Genomic DNA, 24,136 nt, shown 5'->3' on the forward strand with positions numbered 1-24,136 from the left:
AGAATCTGAGATAAAGACTTGATAAATATTCTGTGTAAAGAATCTCAAAATTACATCTTTATCCATTTAAAGTCTTTAATGGGGGCAGGTGTTGTGGCGCAGTTAGTAAAACCACTACTTGGGATACCAGCATCCCATATCCTAATGCCTGGGAGCGAGTCTTGCCTCTACTTTCAGTCCAGCTTCCTGCTGATGTGCCTGGGAGACAGCAGGTGATGATTCAAGTACTTTGGTTCTTTCCACCCATGTGAGAGAGCAGATTGAGTATAAGACTCCTAGCTTTTGCCTGGCTATGCCCTCTGCTGTTCCCCTATCCATCACTTTTTCTTTTTCTGTTGCTCAGCTTTTCAAATAAATAAATGTAAAGAAATTTTTTAAAATATTCATAGAAAATGGAATGAAAGGAATTTTAAAAAATCAAAGTCTTTTCAAACTGGTTTTGTTTGGTACTTTTTTTTTTTTTTTTTTTTTTTTTTTAATTTGACAGGTAGAGTTAAAGACAGAGAGACAGAGGAGAAAGGTCTTCCTTCCATTGGTTCACTCCCCAGATAGCCACAATGGCCAGAGCTACGCCGATCTGAAGCCAGGAACCAGTTGCTTCTTCCTGGTCTCCCACTTGAGCCATCCTCCACCGCCTTCCCAGGCCACAGCTGGACTGGAAGAGGAGCAATCAGGAGTAGAACCTGGCCCATATGGGATGCCGGTGCTGCAGGTGGAGGATTAACCTAGTGCGCCATGGTGCCAGCCCTGCTTTTTTTTTTGGCTAATCAGTTCCTACCCAGGAAGAATTGTTTTCATAAAACTTAGTGTGTTGGAAAAAAATAAACTAGTTACTCATACCAATGATGCATTTTTAGCAGTAAAATTCTTTGCAGGCATGGGTATTTGGTATACTGCTTAAGACACTGCTTGGGATGCCTACAGAGAGCCTGATTCAATCCGCAACTCTGCTTTCAGTTCCAGCTTCCTACTTTATGTGCCATAGGAAGCAGCAGGTGATAGCTCAAGTTGTTGAGTACCTGCCACCCACATAGGAGACCCACACTGAATTCTAGGCTCCTGGCTTTGACCATACTGGAGTGCCTGGGTTTGAGCCCAGCTGCTGTAGGCATTTGGAGAGTGAACCAGCAGATAAAAGATGTGTGTGTGTGTGTGTGTGTGTGTGTGTGTCCCCCTTTCTCTCCCTATCTATCTTTGCCTTTCAAATAAATAAAAATAAAAATTTTTGAATAAAAAGCTTATAGAAAATGGAATTTAAAGATGTAAAAAGATTATTCTCACTAAATATCTCAAAGCAACATGAACCTTACTAAAGCAGGTCCTTAACATTAACCCTGTATTTTGTTTTAAATGATTTGGAGTATTGAAGCACAGCAGGTTAAGCTGCCACTTGTGAACTGGCATCTCATAGCTGAGTGTCAGTTCAAGTCCTGACTGCTGTGCTTCTGATGAATCTCTCTGCTGTATGTGCCTGGGAAAGCAGCAGAAGATGGCCTACCTGTGGGTTCCTGCCATACATTTGGAAGACCTAGCTGGAGCACATAGTTCTGGCCTGGGCCAGCCCTATACTTTGTGGCCGTCTGGGAAGTCAACCAGTGGATGGTACCTCTCTCCTCCCCGCAAACACCCTCTCTCAGTCACTCAGCCTTTCAAATATATTAGTCTATCTTTTAAAAAAGTTAGTAAATGATTTGGAGTTTTCATACCTTTGAGAAAGCCTTGTTAAGATCATAGAACAAAAAGAAACTTGCAATAAAAAGGGAAAGAATAATAGAGTAGCATCTGTCTCAAAACTGTTTATGAAGTCAAATTTAGAGAACTCACTTTGTACCTATTCTGTAATTTTATAATGGGATAGGAACAAAAAATTTTATTTTAATATGGAAAGCAGTAAGGAAGGGGTTGGAGACATTAATAATTTTACAGTTAAGGATGTAAGTGTTAAGAGATTGGTGGTTTTTTGTATTGCAGAGGAGAATTTGCCCTTTGGCTTGATGGAGATCTCTACCATGGAAGAAGCCATTCTTGTAAAACATTTGGGAATCATACACTTTCAAAGAAGGAAGATTTCTTTATCCAGGACATTGAGATCTGGGCTTTTGAATAAATGCAGTGTTCTCTGTCTTAGCAGGATAATGGCCCAAACCTGATGTGGACAAGCATTGTTTGGAAAGTTCATGAAGCAATACAATGTAACATGTCACTTGTGCTTTAAAATTAGTCTGCATCACCTTTTTTTATTGCTATAATTTTGGTGTTATTTTCAAATCATGTTTGTGTTCCAGAGTTCTTTAAGGTTAGACCATGGCCTGGTTCTGTGTAGTCTACTGGTTTGGGTTTTTCAAGAAATTTGGCAGTATTTTGATCATAGTGACCACCTCATTTTCAATTCATGTTAGCGTAGTCTTCTATCTAATAGGATGGTGCTCTTTTGTTGAACCTATTTTGTTTTGTTTTGTTTTAATTATTTGACTATAGCAGTCTAATTGGGAGTTTGAGGACGTGAAATAATCCAGATACTTGTGTGTCTGTGAGGTTGGTAAAGGTAACATTTGTACATGCCCATCTTGGGAAAGAAAAGCCACATGCCAAAATAATACGTATTTTGTAACTACTGAGTTGTAGATTTTTGATTTACACTACAACATTCTCTTTATTAATTTTGCAGATATTCTCAGTTTCATTTTATTAAAAATGAGATTTGAGGAGGACAGACCACAGTGCACAAGATCTGCAGGTTTGGGCACATGCTTTCATCATTGAATTATCTGATAAAGAGTTATAAAGTGACAAAGGAGAATGAGAACTTAATGATTCTATTGGTTTTAATATATTAAGAAAATATTTACATACTGTAGCTTAGTGTAGGGCATTATCATAAGTACAAAACTATGAAACATGCATATTTCTTCAACATACTGTGTCAAGTATACTATTTTATAGTTTTGTTGTTTTAGCCTTGTTGCACACCAATTCCCAAAATTTAGGTTATTCTTGTTCAAAAGGAAAACAAAATCTTGTGGGTTTTTTTTTTTTTTTTTTGAGTGGTATGTTGTTAATTACCATTAGCATTTGCTCTTATAAAAGGGCAGTGATTATAGTAAACAATATTGTAACTCAGTAGACTTGTTGAATATGCAAACTTACTGTCAGGTGACCTCAAAAAAAAATGAAAAGATAGAATACATTGTAGTTCTTATCCTCTTTTGTAGGAAATCAGTAGATAAGCCATTGTGCAATAATTCTTCAGTTAAATTTCAAAGCTTCATGTTATGCAAAAAAAAAAAAAAAAAAGAAAATCCTGCTGTTATCCACGTTGACAGTGACTTTGTGCTGAAATTTCAGCTATTCCAGATAAACATTGTATATGTTGTAAATTAATGTTTAAAGGTAGTTTTGTTCTTATAGAAAATGTTGATTGCCAGATTGCTTATAGCACTTTAAATTATTCTTAAAATGATATTATAAGCCAAATATGTTGGCTTAATTAGTTTTAGTTGTATAGCATTTGAATATATTTAGTTCTTTTGAGAATTTAGCTATAATTATCTAAAAAAAAACAATGCTAATGGAAAAGAACATCTGATGTTCTGTTATAATATGCTATTGCTGAATACAAATAGAAATACAGGGCATCATATTCTTGTCTATGTAAAACTCTCATAACAAGTTAGTAACAGTATATAGATTAAATGTTTACAACATAGGGAATTGTAAATAAATTTATCAGTTCTCCCCCCCACCCTTGGTCTTCCACAGCAGTATTATTGTCTTTGTGGAGATGACTGATCATTAAAAAAAATCCTGTAATGGATTTCAGCTACAATAAGGTCATAGTGCTATATTTCAAATAAAATTAAATATACAAATATATCTGAGTTTGGATTTATTGAGTAATCAATTAGTATACCATTATGATTTAGGTTTTTAAAAAATGCTTCTTGTTAACCTGCATTGTGGTGGTGGTGGTTATAACGGTGGCAGTAGTAGTGATGGACAATTGTATCAAGTAGAAGGAGCACCAGTTTAAAGAATGGAGGTGCGAGTAGGCCTTTAACAAACAAGGAAGTACAAGTTATTTGACGTATTTAAAGTCTGCTGTTTTTACTTTTGATGGAAAGAACATAAGATGAGCCTTACATCACAAAGAGCTTTGTTGTTTGCAATATCAAGGAATTTCTAAATTTTTAATCTCATTGGAGCAATTAAGAACATTTAAATGAAAGTTTGACATGATCAAGTCTGTACATCAGGAAAATCTCTAGGAAAAATGGATTAGTAGAGGAAAAACTAAAGCTGAGAAGAATGATAAGCAAGCCTATATAAAGTCTAGAGAAAAGATGAAGAAGGTTTGATAAGAATAGTAGTAATGGTGATAAGGAAGAAGGCGTGGATTTGAAGAATATTTGGGGATGAGGATTATTGGAAATTGATTATTGATTGGATGTCACTGAAGAAGAGCTAAGGAAAGTGCTTAAGTTTTTGACTTAAGCACTTGGATATATTGTCCATCAGGATGGGCAGTATACACAGAAGACACAAGTAACAGATGGCAAAATGAAATTAGTCATAGATACTATTATAGTATGATGTAGAAATTGGAAAGGAAATTGGGGCATTTCATATTCCATTTTTAAAGATAAAAAAGTTTTACAAATCCAGCTCCCTGCTAATGTGCTTGGGAAAGCAGCAGAAGATGGCCCAAGTACTAGGGCCTCTGTTACCCACATGGGAGACTCAGATGGAGATGTGGGCTCCTGGCTTTTGCCTGGCCCAGCTCCAGCTGTTGTGGCCATTTGAGGAGTAAACTGGCTGATGGAAGATCTGTCTCTCCCTCTCTTACTCTAGCTCTGCCTTTCAAATAAATTTAAAAAAAAAATCACAGAGGTAGATGTGAACCTATAACCAATGGATAAAGAAATATCCTTGGAGATTATAAATTAGATCCAAAGAGCATTCTTTAAAATTATGTTTTTTAAATATCTTTCCGTTTTATTTGGAAGACACAGAGAATCTTTAATCTGGTGGTTCACTCGCCAAATACCTACAACACCTAGGGCTCAGCCAGTCCAAAGTCAGGATCCTGGAATTCAATCTGAGTCTCCCACATGGATGAAAGTGACTTGACTACTTGAGTCATCATCTGCTACTTCCCAGGGTGCCTGACTCAGAAGCAGACCTGGGACTCAGAGCCCAGCTGCCTGATACGTATACAGGTGTCCCAAGCAACATCTTAACCCCTGCACTAAATGCACACCTACAAAGAGAGTTCTTGAGATAGGTGTTTGTGTTGCAGTAATACTGGCAGGCTGAAGGAAAGGCTGTAAGCTTCATCTCCAGAAGCTGGAAGAACAGGGGCAAGTGTTGTAGCTTAGTAAGTTAACTGCACTTAGGACACCCACTTCTCGTATTTGAGTGCCCAGTTCAAGTCCCAGCTAATCCCTGCTTCCACCCCAGCTTTCTGCTAATGTGCTTGGGAGGCAGTGATGGCCCAGGTACTTGGATTCCTGCTACCCTCTTGGGAGACCCTGATGGAATTTCAGGCTCCTGACTTCATCCTGGTCCAGCCATAGCCGCTGGAACCATTTGAGGAGTGAACCAGCAGACAGGAGAGCCCTCTCTTTGTATCTCTGCCTTTCAAATAAATAAATCTGAAAGAATGAACTAGAGGCCGGCGCCATGGCTCACTAGGCTAATCCTCTGCCTGCGGCACCAGCACCCCGGGTTCTAGTCCCAGTCGGGGCGCTGGATTCTGTCCCGGTTGCCCCTCTTCCAGGCCAGCTCTCTGCTGTGGCCCGGGAGTGCAGTGGAGGATGGCCCAAGTGCTTGGGCCCTGCACCCGCATGGGAGACAGGAGAAGTACCTGGCTCCTGCCATCAGATCAGCGTGGTGTGCCGGCCGCGGCGGCCATTGGAGGGTGAACCAACGGCAAAGGAAGACTTTTCTCTCTGTCTCTCTCTCTCACTGTCCACTCTGCCTGTCCAAAAAAAAAGAACTAGAACGGCAGCAAATCTTAAAGTATTCAGAGAAGATGGAAATAAATGATATGTGCACAATCAATAAAATTAAAAAGTGCATAAAATGAGAATAGTAATAAAATTGTACCTCTTGCAAGAGCAACACCCCAAATAAAAGTAATTACGAATGAAATTCAATACGTAAAAAAGTAGTACTGTATAATCAAATTGAGGTTATTATAGGAAAGTTACGGTAGTTAGTATCTTTAAATTGGTGTTTATCACATTAATGGTCAAAGGAAATTTAATAATTGCCTCTATAGAAGCAAAATAACCATTTGGTTAATTTTAGTACATGTTTATGATAATTAAGCAAACTGAAAAAGAAAGTCTTCCTTAATCTGTTTTGAAAAATCCTTGAAGGTCCAGTACTGTGGTGTAGTGGGTTAAAGCCCCCGCCTGCAGCGCTGGCATTTCATATGCTTGTTCAAGTCCCGGCTGCTCTACTTCCAATCCAGCTTCCTGCTAATGCACCTGGGAAAGTAGTAGAGGATGGCCCAAGAGCTTGGGCTCCTGCATTCAAGTGGGAGACCCGGAAGAAGCTCCTGGCCCAGCCCTGGTCATTGTGGCCAATTGGGGAGTATGCCAACTGATGGAAGACCTCTCTCTCTCTATGTCTCTACCTCTCTAACTCTGCCTTTCAAATAAAGTTAGAAGATAAAAATCTTTAAAAAAAATCCGTAGAAAACATATTTAATGGTGAGTAATATTGATAGCTCCCAGAGGTCAAAAAACAGTGTTAACTGCTGTTACTGCATTTTTACTTCAGCATTTTTCTGGAGATTCTAACCAGGCCAATAAAGCAAGAAAAGGAACAAGCATAAGGACTGAAAAGACATTTAGATGTTATTTGTATACAGTATGATTGTGGATAACAAATTCTGAAAGAGTAAAACTTAATTTAGCAAGGTCACTGAATATAAATTCAATATTCAGAAAACAAAAACAGAACAAAACCTCCTGTCATGTTATATGTACAAACACAAAATAAATGAAAATTAAAATATTACCATTTGTAATATTACCATTAAAACTATCAGATATGTAACAGAAGACTTTAGTAGTAAGGTTGTTCCATATTCAGGATTAACAGTCAAAATCTCACCCAGCCTTATTTGTGGGAACTAAGCTGATTCTGGAATTTATTTGGAAATATAAAGGCAAGGAATATCCAAGGTAGCATTGAAGAATAAGAGCATGATCTTCAATATCAGATATTATGATATATTAAAAAGCTGATTTGAAAAATAAAAAAAGGTACTGAGTCAATGTCCTGAAACTTTACTGTTTTTTTAAAAAGTTGACATTGCTACTCAGTAGAGACGATGACCTTTTACTAAATGGTGCTGGAATAAATGGATTTCTGGAACACAAAACCTTGACTCAATTCAAACCAAAGGTAAAATTAAAAATTTAATTGTGAAATTTTTTTAGATCTAATTGAGAAAAGTGAAACAATAAAGCTATTAGTTTAAAAGTAAAGAGAGTATCTTTATGACCTTGGCATAGGCATGTATGTGAGGGAACTTAAAAAATATAGCAGGGCCAGCGCTTTGGTGTAGCGGGTAAAGCCTCCACCTGTGGTGCCGACATCCCATATGGGCGCTGGTTCTAGTCCTGGCTGCTCCACTTCCGATCCAGCTCTGCTATGGCCTGGGAAAGCAGTACAAGATGGCCCAAGTCCTTGGGCCCCTGCACCACGTGGGAGACTTGGAAGAAGCTCCTGGCTCCTGGCTTCAGATCAGCCCAGCTCCAACCATTGCAGCCATTTGGGGAGTGAACCAGTGGATGGATGACTTTCTCTCCCCCCCCTCTTCAAATAAAGTAAATATTTTTTTAAAATCATAGCAAAATGGAATTAAAATATATAAAAAGTTTCTCAATATGTGCGCCATCAAATTCAGCAGTTTGTAACGGTGATATCAGCCAGGGCACAAGAGTTTTGGCACCTATCCAGAAAATTTGCTCCACTTCTTAATTTAGACTCATGTAAGCTGAATCAGTTGAGATGTTTATGGTGTTAAGTTAGGGCATAAACAAGAGTTTTCTGTCCTTGGCATACTGATGTGGATGATCTACTGCCATGGGCTTTGTCTTTAATACTGTCACATCCCTTCTTAAAATGAGTTCTATTGTTTTTTAAACTGTTGATTGCTTTGCAGCATTGTCCCCCATAAACTTTTTGTTAAGCATCAAGGATTTCACTAATTTTCTACCCATGCTTCTCCATAAATTTGATGTTTGTTCTTCAATTTTAGCAGAATTCATGTAGCTATGACAGGAACTTTTTTCAATTTGCTGTCTTATCCTACTAGATTCTGTTCTAACATAGTAAGTTTTTCTGTGCAAAAAAAATCTTTGAAATCTGAGCATAATATTTTCATAGTATGCACTTCTCATGAACTTTTTGAAGACTGTCTTCATAGTACTTAAATGAAACACAAAAAGCACTAAGGGAATTACATTTACTGCATTCAGAGTATTTACAAAGTACTTCATCAAAAGGCATCATGAAAGTGAAAAGGCAACTGACAAGAGTGAAAGTCTTTTGCAATACACATATCTAAGGAAGGACTCTTCCACAATACATAAATGAGTATAAAAAAAAGTTCCACAAAAGAAAAGGCACAAGACTAACTGGCAATCCCAAGAGTATTAAAGTAGCCAATCAAAGCTTTTTTTTAAAAGAGCACATGAAGTGGAACAACTTTGAAAACTTTTTTGGTAGCATCTACTAAATAAGCATATGTATACCTTTGATGACCAAATTTACTTACTTGGAGTATAACCATCTGCATTTATTTAGCAAGAGATGTGTAGATTGTTTTATTAAAATTTCCAAAAACCAAAACTCTACGAAACAAGTATACTCTGAGAAATATATCTCACTTCTGTTTCTCTCAGTCCATTCCTACCCATCCCTAAGAAAGTTGATTTCATTATTTATGGTAATCCGCTTTTCAAAATATAGATTATATATTTCAGTTGTATATTATATATAACCACTTGTACATATATAATTCAGCATGTGTGTATGTGTGTGTACATAAAAGAACTCGAGTTCTTAAAACCAATTTTATGTATTTCATTTGATGTTTTTCTTTATATATTAGGTTATTTGCAGTTATTTACAATTAAAAAGCACAGTACATCATGCGTACATATTTTCATATTGCTTCAGTCGTGTCCTCAAGGGAAATTTTAGGAGTGGGCTTTATTGGCCAGAAAGTAACTTTGTTAGACACCAGCATGGCCTTGAAATCAAGGCACAGAATAGATTACTCAGATGATAGGTTGTAGATCACAGCACTCTCAAAACCTCTAGGCTAAGAGGTTGGGCCATATGGCAGTTTTTTAAAATTAGATAATTTAACAGATATTAAGGTATAAGATATTACATATACTAAGAAATGGGAAGTAAATATGGATATTCTAAGAATCCCACGGAGGCTTCTACAGGTCAGTTGGTCTCCTGCATCTCTTAGAGTCCTTGACAGAGTAACAGAGAGAAGATACAGCAATTCTTACAAGAGCATGAACTCCCACTGACATAAGATTCTGGTTGATGTATGCCTACATCGTGTGAGAAATAGCACCTGCACTTTTATATTACACCTGTGGGTAGCAACTAGAAAAAGAAGGAAATAGATTTGGGGAAGGGAAAAGAAAAAGCAGAAGGCGAAACAAAAATAATTTTGCAACATTTTAGGAAGGAATAAAACTGAGTTCAGAACTTCCCACCTCATAGTGTAGTGAACAGAATGATGAGAAGGAAAGCTTGGGGATGAGGAATTTATAAACCTTCAAGTACGGAAGGTTGAAAGGCATCAGATATCTGGGTGGAGGTTCAGACAGAAGGAATATGATGTATATTTGAATATCAATCATGCAAAACCCTCTGGGCCTCTGGTGGATAGTTTGGGAAGGAAAACTTCAAAGTTTGGGAAATCAGTTGTCCACTATCTTCTAAAGGGGACTAAGAATTAATATGATAAAATTATTTCCTATATTTTGGATAAGTTATGAAGATATCAATGAAGACTTTCATTATCTCTTGCAACCTGTATGCTACACACTTTATTATTATTATTATTACATTACTATTATTGGTCAAATATCCAAGGTTTTCAACTACAGATGTTCCTATCACAGAATTTTTAGTGTAATAATTGTTTGAGGAGAGAATATTTTTAGATTCAATCTTATAGGTAAAAGATTTCACATAAGAATAATACACAATAAAGAAAAATTCTACAAGCCATGAATGATCACCATCACACGACAGCTCCTACGATGATGGATGATGTCTCATAAGATACTTGCCAGAGAATGCCTGTCCAAAGAAGGTGCTTTCTTATAAGAAAACTAGCTTTCTGGTAATATAGCCAGGATTTTGGGAAAGTGTTAGTTTTAATGTAAGCTCTTTAAGAAGACCTTTTTTGTCTCAAATCTAAACAAATTGAACTTTGAATGATTCATGTCCGTGCCTGCATACACTGTTATTATTCACAGTTGAAAGTGATGGTACCATTTTGAAGCCATTTTTCTAAATGTTCTGATATAAAAAGGTTAAGCTGCACTCATTAATTTTGTTGTATGTCAAACACAAGAAAGTGGAATTGTGGAATATAATCTAAAAATAGTATAAAAACAAGAATAGAAAATAAGTCATTCTTAGGACATTTGTCCTTAAATTTTGATTGTTTTCACTGTTGTAATAGAAGTGAGAATCATGAAGTTCTCCTTAGAAATATTAATCTTAATTTGTGATGCTACAATTCTAGTGTGGAAATAATATATGTATTTTCTTCTTTGAGAAGATATTAGAACTTTCAGTTTGAAAGAATTTACATAGAAATAAAAGTAGTTCATACAGTAGTTAAATCTCTATTTTAAACCTATCCCTAGATTATACATAACTAAGATATTAAAGTACTGTAAGTACAAGATATTTCAGTCATTTTCAATGAATTCAGTAGGAATTTTTATCTTATATTTTGTTCATTTTGTGTTTAGGATTATATAAAGCATATTTAACTCTGGAGAAAAGTTGAAACCTAACATATGAGTGTCAAAGCTGTTTGTTCTTGCTATCATATTATTACTGGTGCTTTTTCCCCCACCTTTTCAGGACAAATATTGGTGTTTGATGACTTTTAAGCATTTCATACAATTTTTGGTTGGAGTATGAAGAATATTAAAATGTCTCAAATCTGTTTTAAATTCACCACTATTCTATAAGATTCTTCTATACTGTACATTCCAATTTTCTTTATTTCTATATTTCTCCTTCATTGTGCATTGACATCAATGTAAGCTGCATGGCTTATTAAAGTTTTGAGAAAAAACAAACTTCTCCAAGAAGTCTTTTAAAGGCAAGTAAGTCTAAACCTCTCACCCTTGCTCTACTTTCAGTGAAAGTGAGCACACTTTCTTTGTTGATCCTAAGACCACCAGTCATGTCTTTTTTATGTGATATGCTGAAATCACGCAGAAAGATGAAGACATAATAATGGCTGGACACCTGTTGGGATCCATGTCCACAGAGGAATTTCAACATTTTATTGAATCTTCTATATATATGTAGGTGATGTTAAGTTTTGTAATCGATGCTGTGACTAAAAGCAATAGTACAAAGTCAAGCTTCTTAAAAATTGTTAAGTTTACCTTTACAGATATAAGAATTTTTTATAGAAAATGGCACTAACATTATAATATATTCTGCTAAACTTGCATCTGTAGTCAGCATTTTTCTTGAATATAATGTTTAACTTAAAATTCTTGTTATAATTTCTGCAATGGATATTAAAATATTTTTGCATAGGAATGTAAGTGGGAATTCAAATATTAGTACTACTATTATATACTAACATTTCGTGTGCTTTCTGAATGCTTTTAGTTTGCTTTATCACAACCTTCAAACTTCCTCATAGAAATAGATTGCCAAAAATTCATTTGTATAAAAATTGTTTAATATCTTCTAACATATACAGAGCAGTTTGCATTTTAATTTTTAATACATTAGCATTGAACATGAAGACACTAGTGGGTCATGTTTGGCTTTTATTGTTGAAGGTCTACTCAAGTAGAGTAATCACAACATGGTCGTCTCGGCCTTGCCACAGCATCTCTCCCTCGAAGTCTACCAGTCCATGTTTCCTGGCACGCATGAGAATGCCCACCACTTTATCTGAAATACGAACGTATCTGTCAAAGAGTTCTCCAAAAGTCACCTGGATCTTGCCGTCTCGTCTGTGGCGAGCCATTGTGCGGATGATGAAGCACATGTCCATAATTTCCCTGTAGATGTGCTCTTCAGCTCGCTTGGCCCTCTCAGCAGTTTTGCTTCCCTCCTTCGGACGGCCATAGCCCTCATCTCCTTTGTGCAGGCGGGTGGACATGGCCAGCTGATAATCAAATTCCTCACTGAAAGGATTGAGTTTCTGGGACTGGATGTGTTCATCAGCCCACTGTTGCCATCTCCCCTTCAAGTCACCCACTTGGCTATATTTCCGTTGGGCTTTGCAGTTGAGATTCTCTGTAAATCTGTTAGCTCTAAAGGAGAGAGAAGACGAAGAATTAAGATACATTATTTTAACACCCAACTGTTGATTTCCCCTTGTGCTTCCTACGCATATGAATCTTAATGTCAGTCTTTATGTTTTTCATTATAAGAGATACATAAAAAAAAAGGAAATAATAAAAACACATATATGGTCCCACCATTATTCTTGGTTTGATGTATGTCCTCCTAGGTTACTTTTTCTATGAATAATGATAATGTTTTAAGCACTCTAATGGAAAAAAAATTTCCTTTCACAAAACTAATGCAAACTATTGTATGTATGTATTGAAATTGCATGTTAGTAAGGTTTTAGAATTGAATCGCATCAGTGTATTAGAGAATCTACTTATATGACCTCTAAAACCAGTTATTTCCTGAAGCTTAAGGATCACACCACCACACCTGCCTTGTAACATTCAGTCGTGTAGATTTTCATGTATATAGTTTTAATGAGTATGTCTGTGTGTCAGTGATGTGCCACAAACTAAAATATCTGGTTGTGCAGCCAGAAAACTTAGCCTGCAATAGTAACTTCATTGATCTTTATGTGCTGGTGTTCTTCTAAGCACTTTTCATTAATATTCTCTACAACTACTCTAAGAAATAGGTACCAGTAGTCCCACTTAACAGATAAGGAAACAGAATAGCTAGATTAAGTAATTTTTTTTAAGTCACAAAACTGTTAAGTGGTAAAAGTGGAAATGGAACCCAAGTGAAGTTGGATCCAGAGCCTGGTAATAGCTACTATGAATTCTTGCCCTAAATCAGTGACAGGAAAGATCCAAACACAAAACTGAGGCCAAAGTCAGTACTCTCTCTGGTATCCTCTCTAGTGCCTCTCAGCTTGCAGGTACAGTGTCTAATACTCGCTAAGTGAATGAGCTGTGTTTCAAATGTGAGTGTATCCTTGAAATTTGGAATACACATTCTTATTTAAAATCCAAAACAACGACAAGAAAAACAGCTTTGGAAATTAGAGAGCAGTTATTGTCATTAGGTCGCAGGCCTGATTTTAAAATGGGTAAAACCTATTTTTTTTTTTAAAGAATTCCCTGCCATTACCCTATCTGCAGTCTCCTAGTCATGCCCTAGGTCTCTTTGCCTTTGCAGGTAACTGCAGTAGAGATTGGTACTCCTCATGCTCACAAGGGGCCTACCCTCCCCTCTTCACCCCAACACCAAGTGACTTCATGCCTAGAAGCCTTGGAATTAAAGATGTTAGGTGACTGGCATGCCTGAGCTATCTGAACTCTCACAGTTTGTTACTCAAAATGGATAGGAATAGATCAGATTTGGGTATATCTCACTACCTAGTAACTTATTTCCTGAAATTTGGTTATCCAAATATAGCCACCAAACAGGTGTGGATAGGGAGGAATACATAATTTGCAGTAACATTGTTTTCAAAAGAGGAATCATGTCCACTAGATGGCGAACTTTCATTAATTCTTTAAGCATTTCAGCATAAATGCTTTGTGTTTACAAAAGTCCTGCACTGCTAACGCTGTTTCACTATTACAGTGGCATTGAACTGGGGAAACAGGGCTACACATTAACATTAATATTGTTTGTAACACATGGATAAAAGTGTAAGAGAAAATAATTGGGAAAAAGCTGAATATAAGAAAAACAATTGGGATTTTATGTAGGATGGGTCTTCAAAATGTTCATAGGAAATGCATATTATGAAAAAGTAAACACATTTTAATTCCATGTTCCTGTGCACTTTTTGAAGTACCTGGGTGTGGATGAAAAAATGTTGGGAGCTTCAGTACCCTGAGATAGGACCAGTTTCTCTCAACCATAGGGGTCCTCACCATCAGCTGCCTTCTCCTTTGACTGTCCCTCCTTAGCCTCCTACAATATTGATTGCTTGATCTCATTCTCAAGGAAGAACAAACACTTTGCCCTGTTGGAACCATGGAGACCAGTGACAGGTATAGCCTTCAATAACAAACCCAGGGCCATCCTAGCAGAACCCAGATCTCATCCCCAATTGGAGGCTGAGGTGTACATCAGAGAAGACATTTGAAATATTTCAGAAGGTAGTGAATAGTGGGATTCATTAACTCCCGCATATCTGATTCTGTCCTCTCATATAACATCCCTTCCATCTTATATTAGTTATGTGTGCCAGGCTTTGTTTTTTTGGTACTTAATGAATAGTTAATAATGAAAAAAGGCAAGAAAACATTCATGAAAATAAAGTAATATGATTGGAGTTCATGGCACAATTGCCAACTATATAAAATGTGTATGCAGGGCCAGCATCCTGGCATGGGTTAATCTGTGGTCTGCGATGCTGACATCCCACGAGTCCCTGTTCAAGACCCGGCTGCTACACTTCTGATCCCATTCCCTGCTAACACACCTGGGAAAGCAGCAGAGGATAACCGAAGTACTTGGGTCCCTGCACTCACATGGGAGACTCAGATGGAGTTCCAGGCTCCTGGTTTTGGCCTGGCCCAGCCTCAGCCATTGGTGCCATTTGGGGAGTGAACCAGCAGACATAAGATTCTCTGGAGTTATTTTCTGTGAACTACGTTTATCTCATACCCATTTCCCCTCTTTAGTTTATTTTTTTTTAAAGATTTATTTATTTGAAAGGCAGAGCTGGTGCCGTGGCTCACTTGTTGGCGCCGTGGCTCACTTGGCTAATCCTCTGCCTGCAGCGCCGGCACCCTGGGTTCTAGTCCCAGTACACTAGTCCTGGTTGCTCCTCTTCCAGTCCAGCTCTCTGCTGTGGCCCGGGAGTGCAGTGGAGGATGGCCCAAGTCCTTGGACCCCTGCACCCACATGGAAGACCAGGAGAAGCACTGGCTGCTGGCTTCAGATCGGCGCAGTGCCTGCAAATGGCCATAGCGGCCATTTGGGGAGTGAACCAACAGAAAAAGAAAGACCTTTCTCTCTGTCTCTCTCTGTCTATAACTCTGTCTCTCTCTTTCTCTCTAACTCTGCCTGTCAAAAAAAAAGTGAAAGAGTTACAGAGAGAGAAAAAGAGATCCTCCATCCACTAGTTAAGTCCCCCAACCGTCACAATGGCCAGGGCTGGGCCAGGCTGGAACCAGGCATTTTTCTGCGTCTCCCACATGAGTGACAGGGGGCCAAGCACGTGGACCATCTTCCTCTGCTTTCTCAGGCTATTTGCAGGGAGCTGAATTGCAAGTGGAGCAGTGGAGACTTAAGCAGCACCCATATGGGAAGCCAGTGTTGCAGGGTGTGGCTTAACCTATTTTAGCACAGTTCAGACCCCAATAAATCTTTAAAAATTGTATATGCACCACTGAAGAATTAGGTATCATATATATAAATGAAAATAATATGTTGGTACTTAGATGACATTTTTTTCTTATTTTTCAGAGTTTTCATATTGGTGTTGATTTTGCAATTTAAAGAAATAAAAAAATAGGAAAATACACAAATTAGCATCCAGAGGTAATTTCTTTAAACTATGTGTTATCTGGGTCTCTGGTTCTTTCATGTAGTTTTTTCTTTTTTTCTTCTATGTTTAATTACAAACAGGTTCTCTGAGTTTTGAGTCTTGATGTCATTTGGAGTAAGGATGGGATGTTGATTTGGTAATAAGTCTATGGAGAAAAAACTATTTCTCTTCTAAAGGAAGCCCATTTGAATCTTAATGTTCATTTATTAAATTGCCAAACTATAAGCCCTAAAAATAGCAAGGGAGGAAAAGAAAGGGATCTATCATACAAGCAAGAATTAGAAAATGGGACTATAAAAAAAAAAAAAAAAAACTAGGAGGAAATAGACCTTAATAAGTGTTTAATTTTTTTCTATTTTATAAATATCCCGGTTTTAAAAATTTTTCCATTTTTCAAAATTCTGAAAGTATCAGGTTTAAGTCAGAGTTAGAAAGTCTTATACCCTGAATATGGTCTTGGTTGTTTAGTAGAAGAATTAATACCACATTATCCTAGTTTGATTTTTCTTTTTAATTTTCAAGTAAAAAATGTGAATAATAATCCAGACTAAATTTTTGAAAGGCAATCTAGTATAAATTGAGAGAAAACAAAGCTATATCCAGTCACTAACATTTTACCTTTACTTTAGGAAAGCAATACTGAATCTAGACCCATCCAATTTCTTAATTACTCAGTAAACATATTTTCATATAATCAACCAAACTATTTCCCCTGTCCTGATATGTACCAGGTTGCTAATTCTTTTTTTTTTTTTTTTTTTTGACAGGCAGTTAGACAGTGAGAGAGAGAGACAGAGAGAGAGGTCCTCCTTTTTCCGTTGGTTCACCTCCCCACCCCAAGTGGCCGCTACGGCCAGCACGTTGCGGCTGGCGTGCTACATTGATCTGAAGCCAGGAACCAGTGCTTCTCCTGGTCTCCCATGCAGGTGCAGGGCCCAAGGACCTGGGCCATCCTCCACTGCACTCCCGGGCCACAGCAGAGAGCTGGACTGGAAGAGAAGCAACCAGGACAGAACCGGCGCCCCAACTGGGACTAAAACCCGGGTGCCGGCGCCGCAGGCAGAGGATTATTAGCCAAGTGAGCCGCTGCGCCAGCCTACCAGGTTGTTAATTCTATTAAATGTCATAAGCAGTCTATCTTGGAAAGTCTAGCTCCATTTACTGAAACAAATCTGGAATTTTTTTCTTATCTGTAAACTCTAAAAATAGCATGTTTGAGAGTGCTGCTTTCTGATGTGAATGGGACTCCTAAACAGTGTGATGAGAATATGGACACCAATTTAATCATAATTCTGTCATTTTAGAGTAACATTATATGAGTAAGTTACTGAATATGAAATGAAACCCACAGCAAATAAAATATCTAAAAGGTGTATTTCAATCATAAGCAAGTTCATTGGCACCAAAAACATTCTCTGAGGGGCCTGAATCACCAGTTGCAAAATGTCATGAGGTCATGCAGGCTGCTAGGTCTATCTTGGACCTCCAGGAAGAACGTGGAGATCACTTTAGTTCTTCAGTTGCCCTTTCCATAGACCCTCCTGCAGAGGTAGCATTAATGCCCACTGACCTTTCTCTGCCAGTAAAGCAGAGAACTCCTGCCACTCTTTCTAGCTCCTCAGGGAAGTCTTGAGGAGTGTTTGCTCTCTGTGTACTGTCTTGCTCTTCCCCGTAAGGAGTACAACCACTTTGATTAATGGGAGCATCTTTAGGGTCACATTTTACAAGAGTAGCGCAACTGCATTCAAAAGGCAGAATGAACATCTCTGGTCAGAATTATGCTTTTTGTTGTCAACTAGGTTGGAGATTCAGGCTTGTGATTTCCCTTGCAGATTGAAACTCCTTAGGGTACATGGTAAGAGTGCCAAGCTCTAGAATAGGAGATTGGTAGGAAGAGGCCATACTTTCACCTCCATTTTTTGTGAAGTCTGCCAATACAATTGTACCAAAACCCTAAACTTGGGGTGTTATTAGGTTTATTAATTAAACTGACACTTTGATCTCCGCTTTGTTCCTTGAGTCTGTCCTCCACTGTGAGAGGCAGTCTAATACAGTGGTTAAGAACATAAACTCTGGCATCAGTCTTCCCAAGTTCATCTGTTCATAGCTCTTCCCCTTGGATGTTTCTCAACATCGGCACATGTCAGTTTGCTTATCTATAAAATGGCACTGTCATGCTCAACTATTAGGTTTAAGGAATAGAACTTGAAGGAGAGGATAGATGTCTTATTAGCGTTCCCATCTTGGAAGGGGTTTCAGATTGCGTTTGTCTAAAGGAACTGACCAACAAGTCAGCTACAAAAAGACTAACTGTTTTTAAAATAAGACATAAAATATAAGCATTTGCAAAGCAGAATCCCAATTAACAAAAATCTGTGTACTTTTTAACCAGACTTGATTTGTTTGTTTCTATTACCCATGGAACATCGTAACTGCCAAGAAACTCTTTTTCTGCTTTTTGTTTACTTTTCTATTTATATAAAAGGAACAAATTTCATGTATTTCATATAAGGTTTTAAGAGCATAATGATACTTTCCACCCTTTCCTCCCCCCCCCACTCCCTCCTTCCCTCTTCCTTCTTATTTTCCTTTTAATTTTTCTAATGACATATTTTCAATTTATAATCAAGCTTAATCCTCCACTAAATAAAGAGTTCAACAAGTAGTGAGTAGAAAAACCACTGTTCCTCAAGAGTATAAAAGACGAGGGCTATAAACAATAATCAGAGCTTAAAATGTCAATTTCACTCATACAAATTACTTTTTTTGCACTCTGTATATTAGTTACCACAAATCAAGGAAAACATTGTCTTTTTCAGACTGGCTCATTTCACTAAGCATAATGATTGTACTACTCAGCCACAAAAGAATGAAACCCTGTCTTTCTATTCAAGCATTCATGACATGTAATTTTCTCCCTAGTGGCAGATACATGGAAAGAATGGTACCTACAATTAAAAATTGGTGGAAAGAAAGGTGTTTCAGTAATGTCGCTTTCAATTCTCAAGCAGTATTTTAGAGTCCCATTAGGCAAAATGTCCCGTTAGGCTTCTACTGAGGTTCTCTGCCACAGCTAAGATTACGGCTGACATTAAGAGCTGTGGTTGCTGCATGCGGCATTCTGGTACCCTATGTACTTTAAGACCGAGGGAAAGGAACCAAGGAAGGAAAGAAGAGATTTAACCACCTCTTCCAAACCCAGAGAGACAAACTTAACATCTTAAGGGGTTGGGATCACCCATCCTGGCTTCCTGCCTTATAGTGTGTACAACTAAGGAGCTCTCCTGTATCCATGTTTCACATAGTTAATATCAAAATGATTCCATGAAATATGGATTTTTTTCAAATCTGTTTTTTTCGATGACATAGAGAACCAGTATTGCCGAAGTAACCATAATTCAAATCTAATTGTCTATTCAAACTTACATACTTCTCCCTACATGCTCATATACATGCCCTCAGCAGGGTCCTGATGGTAGTCCATTTTTGGGTGGGATAGGCTAGTGACCAAGAGGATGAGCTCCAGTACCAAATGTCTGGGTTCAAGACCATACAATTAAAGCTAAAAAATCCTATACATGGCTCTTTCATATTTCCTCACTTCATGTTCTCAGTTTTCAAATATGGGGTATATCTATCCCATGGAGAATGTTGTGGCAATTAAATAGTTGAAAAGTGTGTAGATAATTGCCAAAGAAGAGTCTGGCTCTACTATACATTTAGGATTGGTCTCAGCTGTCATCTCTGTGGCTCTGGCCAGTTTAAAGTGTGCTGGCACAAAGATCTTCATTGTGTGTCCTCAACCTTTATTCTGCTGGGCTCTCTAATTACATTTCTAGTTCACAAACACACACACACACACACACACACACACACTCCAAAATGCAAAATATCATAATTTGAACTATGATTCCTTATGTTCTGGTATAATAGTGACTTTGATAGTGAATTATTAATGTAAGGAGAGAGCAAATCCAAATCTATGAACACACTCTTAAGGCACTGCCTCAGACTTGGTACCATGTCTGGTTTTAAAACATTGCACACAGACTCAGGTCTCATTTTTGTCACTAACTTACTGAATAAACTTCCCCTCTGAGCTTTTGTGTTCTTGTTCATAAAAATATGTTAATATCTATCTCATAGGTTTACGAGGATTAAAAGTATAAAGCATTTAAAATAGTCCTTGCACTCACTAAAGGTATGGCAACTTGTTATAATTATCTGAGCTTATCGTCTCATTTTTCTGGAAAGCTTGCAATATAATGGTTCTAATTCTTTCAAAACACCTTTAACACCACAAACTCTAAATTCTTTGTCAGATATAGTAACCAATTTTGTTTATTTCATAAGACTTTAAAAAGCACGTCTATATACCTAATTGTCCACAAAGGGAATCAGTTTACAAGTGTTATGACATCAATGATTTTTACCTGTGACTTTATTCCTTTATACCTTGTGTTTGTAGAATGAGATATCCTGACTTTCTCAAATGTGTTTCTTGTTTCAGTTTGAGTGTCTCTGTGTGTGTATTTCATATGTAAAATGCTTTTGGGTTCTGATATTTTAATTCCTTTTCTTTTTACAAACAGGACAAACTTCTTTGAAAGTTTGAAAATTTGCTAAATCATAGTATATGTGTTAATAGCTTTCACATATTGAGCATATGTGGTAGGCACTGCACTAGGTGCTTGGCAGTTCTAACCTTTTACTTTTCCCAATATAACATAACTTATCCCAAAATTCTACTGTTATTGATATTTTACAAATGAGGAAATTGACTTAGAAAAAGAACTTGTTAGGGGTAGTACTGGGATTTGAATATGAGTCTGTCTTGACTTCAGAGCCTGCTCTCAAGTCAGACAGTAACCTTCCACCTGTTTAAAGAATCAGAGAGATATATGCTCAATAGGCCTATTTGTGCAGATGCATTTCTGGATAATATTATAGACTAATTTGGGACAAGCGACAGCTTTCCCTATTGGGTTACCAGAAAGCACTTTTCTCTACAGAAAAATAAGCCAATTTGTTACTCACTATAGAATTTACTTTAAAAATACACCCAAGACAACACCCTCCACTCTGATGGCTTCATCTTTGTTTAGCTTAAAACCTGAATGTTCAAAACAGAAAAGAGAAACAAAATAGCAGAAGCCCTGACCCAAATGTTACATGTCTGTTGTTAGCACCTCTTTCCGCCCCAGGACAGACTTTCCCTCTGGGACTCACTGACTCTCCAGTCTTTGACATTCTCGTTCTAACTGGAGCAGCACTTGCCATGCACACAGTGTTCCCAGAGTTGGTCAGGGCTCAACAGTGATCCTGGTTTAAGGAGTGGGAGGATGCATTCACTTACTGAGAGGGCAAGGGACGTTTGATCCTGGCAGCAGCCACCTGTGCTCCATCCTCGGGCCTCTCCTCGGTCTCCCCTCCATAGCCACTGTCCTCCGTGTCTACACTGTCGCTCTTCCACATGGGCACCTCCTTTTCCATCTCTTTCCAGCCTTTGGTCAGCTCAGACACCAGGTTGGCACATTTTCTCCTCCGAGTCGGGGAGTCATGGCTGTGGAGGATTCTGTCAATGTCGTTCTCTGGATGGTCGGGCTCAGGCGTGCTGCTGTCTTTCTCATACCTGTGGCTGAGGTCGCTCATGTCCCCTCCTCTCTCATACGCCTTGCTCACAATTGTCTTGGTCACCTCTTTCCTTTTGATATGGGAGATCTCGGTGGCTTCCTCGGGGCTTTGTCCATCTCCATGTCCCTCTGGCTTTAGGGAAGGAGACTTAGGGAAAGTGGGACAAGTCACTGGTTTAGGAGCTTGGGATTGGTCCTGGGTCCCTCCAGGAAGCCAGCCTGCCGGTTCCTGGGCTTGCCTTGTGCTGTTCTCGTTTGCCCACTGCTGCCAGCCTCGGGCCAGGTTGATAACCAGAGTGGCAGTGCGCACCTTCCGGAGGGCGCTTTTGGCTGGCCCCTCCTCCCTTTCCTTCTCTCCCGGAGCCATGCTTTCCCTTTCTTCTCTGCTGATAGCTTGGGCACTGGCTAAAATGAGCGTGGCCCAGTGGAGTGCCTGGGATTTAAATAGCAGCAGGGCGTGGGGTGTGAAGGAGGGCTTGGGGACGGTGGAAACTATGTGAAGCATTTCTTGCCAAGATGTGGTGCCTTTGCCCTGATGGTATTCTTTTTTTAAACTCTGACAGCTCCAGTTCATCACAGCAGGGACATCTCTGCTGGTAAAGGACAGTGATCTGCTCATTCCCTTCCTTAGTGCCACTGTAGAAATTACTAGATCGAATCATGAGCTCAGCCTTGTGTTTTTCTTGACCTGGAAATGTGGTCCTATGATTTATGGGAGGATGCTGTGTGTGCACAAGTTGTGCTGGGAACACTAGAGGCTTGTTCTCATCTAAGCCTCAACAGCCCTTCATTGGTCCTTGAATATTTTTATAGCCTCAATAAAATGAAAGCTAAGATCTGAGAGTCAAAGCCAGATCTGATTCAAAGCTTGTGTATCCTTCCAATATAATTATCAAAAATTCTAAGGTACCTTTTTCTTTTGCCTTCAACTCCACTAGAAATAGACCTTAGAAGATCATCTTGTCCAATCCTCATTTTCTAGATGAGGAAACTGAAGCCTGACAATGGGGAGACCAAGCACAGAGTTAGACTCTGGTTTTTTTGTCCTTTATTTGAATTACTGTGTAGACAAGTCCTACTCATACATGAGTACAAGACAGTATTCAAAAAATTTGTCCAGTCATTTTAAAAAAAAACCCTGCACACACTTTGAATTTTAGAATTGCTACTGGAATAAATCTTTTCAAATATTTTGTTTAAAAGGATCATTTAAAATGAAAGTAAAGAATACTATCAGAAGTTTATTCCCAGACCCTTCCTTTGTTTTGCTTAACAAAACAAACTTCCTTAGCAGGCTTTTAGCTTCATGTAGGCAAACACAATTTTTCAGTCCTCAGAACAAAGAATGAAGTATGGCAGTTTTTAAAGGACTGGCATGATAGTCATATGGGCAGAAAGAGAGCCATCTATGCAATGTATTAAACCAGATTCAAATGCTCAGGGCTCAGCAATGACTAATTTCTTAAAGTAAGACATACAGAGGGCCCGCTGCTGGGACAGTAGGTTAATCCTCCGCTTTCGGTGCTGGCATCCCATATGGGCTCCAGTTCACATCCCTGCTGCTCCTCTTCCAATCCAGCTCTCTGCTGTGGCCTGGGAAAGCAGTAGAAGATGGCCCAAGCACCTGGGCCCCTGCAAATCCCCTTGGGAGACCTGGAAGAAGCTCCTGGCTCCTGGCTTCAGATAATTGAGGCCAGCAGATGGGAGACATTTCTCTCTGTCTCTTCCTCTCACTGTCTGTAGCTCTACCTCTCAAATAAATAAAATTCTTTATTTTTTTAAAAAAAGACATTTAGGAGAATTTTTTTCATTCAACAGTTCTGAAGGCTTTGAAACTATTTCGTTTCTTCCAATCTTGACATGTAGTTAACTATACTGACTGAAAACAACTGTCTAAGAGCATTAAAAGGTATGAAAGTTAACTACTTACGATGGTAAGACACATTTATTTTGAAAAAGAAATGTTAGTTTTTGGTTGTGATGTTGATTTACCTCCTAGGATTAAAACAATTTGAGAAAGTACTTAATACTGTATCTACAAATCTGTCAGATATATCTTGAGAGTCCACAGTATCTGATAATGTTACTTGAAGGCCAAACACAGTAAGACAAAGCCCCTTGTAACTAAGAGGAAACTGGACCACAAGAAAACTATTACAAAAATTTAAATCTGAGTCTGAAATTTCTGGCATTTCTTCCTAGAGTGTAGATATACTGCAGGCTGTTTAGTTCTTGTCAGCTGTCCTTTCTCACATGTGAAAGGCATAGGGAAGAAATTGGATTCCACTGAGTTCCCCATAAGCTTAGCCCAGGATCAGGCTAATTCTCAGCTCTGGAAGGGACTTAACTGTGTCTCCACACACAGCTGCTCCAGGTTCAGTCATGAGAGAAGGAGGAGAAGTGGAGACAGCAAAACATGGAGTCTTTCTCCTATAATAGGCGTTGCAGTCAGAAGCCTGGGGTTGGGGGCTGTCAGCAG

General features: G+C 38.4%; 2 protein-coding genes across 14 annotated transcripts in view; one reads left to right on the forward strand and one right to left on the reverse strand.

Moving 5' to 3' along the window:
- The window catches only part of OXR1 (oxidation resistance 1), an 825,596-nt gene extending 803,521 nt beyond the window's left edge, over positions 1-22,075 (forward strand). For all 13 annotated transcript variants that reach the window (XM_070075402.1, XM_008255816.4, XM_008255818.4 and 10 more), the window contains one exon: positions 1,972-22,075. In XM_070075402.1, the coding sequence (XP_069931503.1) occupies positions 1,972-2,107 (136 nt within the window). In that variant the 3' untranslated portion in view covers positions 2,108-22,075. The remainder of the gene's footprint in view (positions 1-1,971) is intronic.
- Positions 11,968-22,787, reverse strand: ABRA (actin binding Rho activating protein). The gene is made up of 2 exons (XM_002710730.5): positions 21,381-22,787; positions 11,968-12,572 (listed from the first exon to the last, which is right to left on the reverse strand). Exons 1-2 carry the CDS (start codon positions 22,274-22,276, stop codon positions 12,095-12,097), a joined length of 1,374 nt encoding a protein of 457 aa, XP_002710776.2. The 5' UTR covers positions 22,277-22,787; the 3' UTR covers positions 11,968-12,094.
- Between the last annotated feature and the right edge of the window lie 1,349 nt (positions 22,788-24,136).

This window comes from Oryctolagus cuniculus, chromosome 6 (assembly GCF_964237555.1).
Source record: "Oryctolagus cuniculus chromosome 6, mOryCun1.1, whole genome shotgun sequence".
NCBI lineage: Eukaryota > Metazoa > Chordata > Mammalia > Lagomorpha > Leporidae > Oryctolagus > Oryctolagus cuniculus.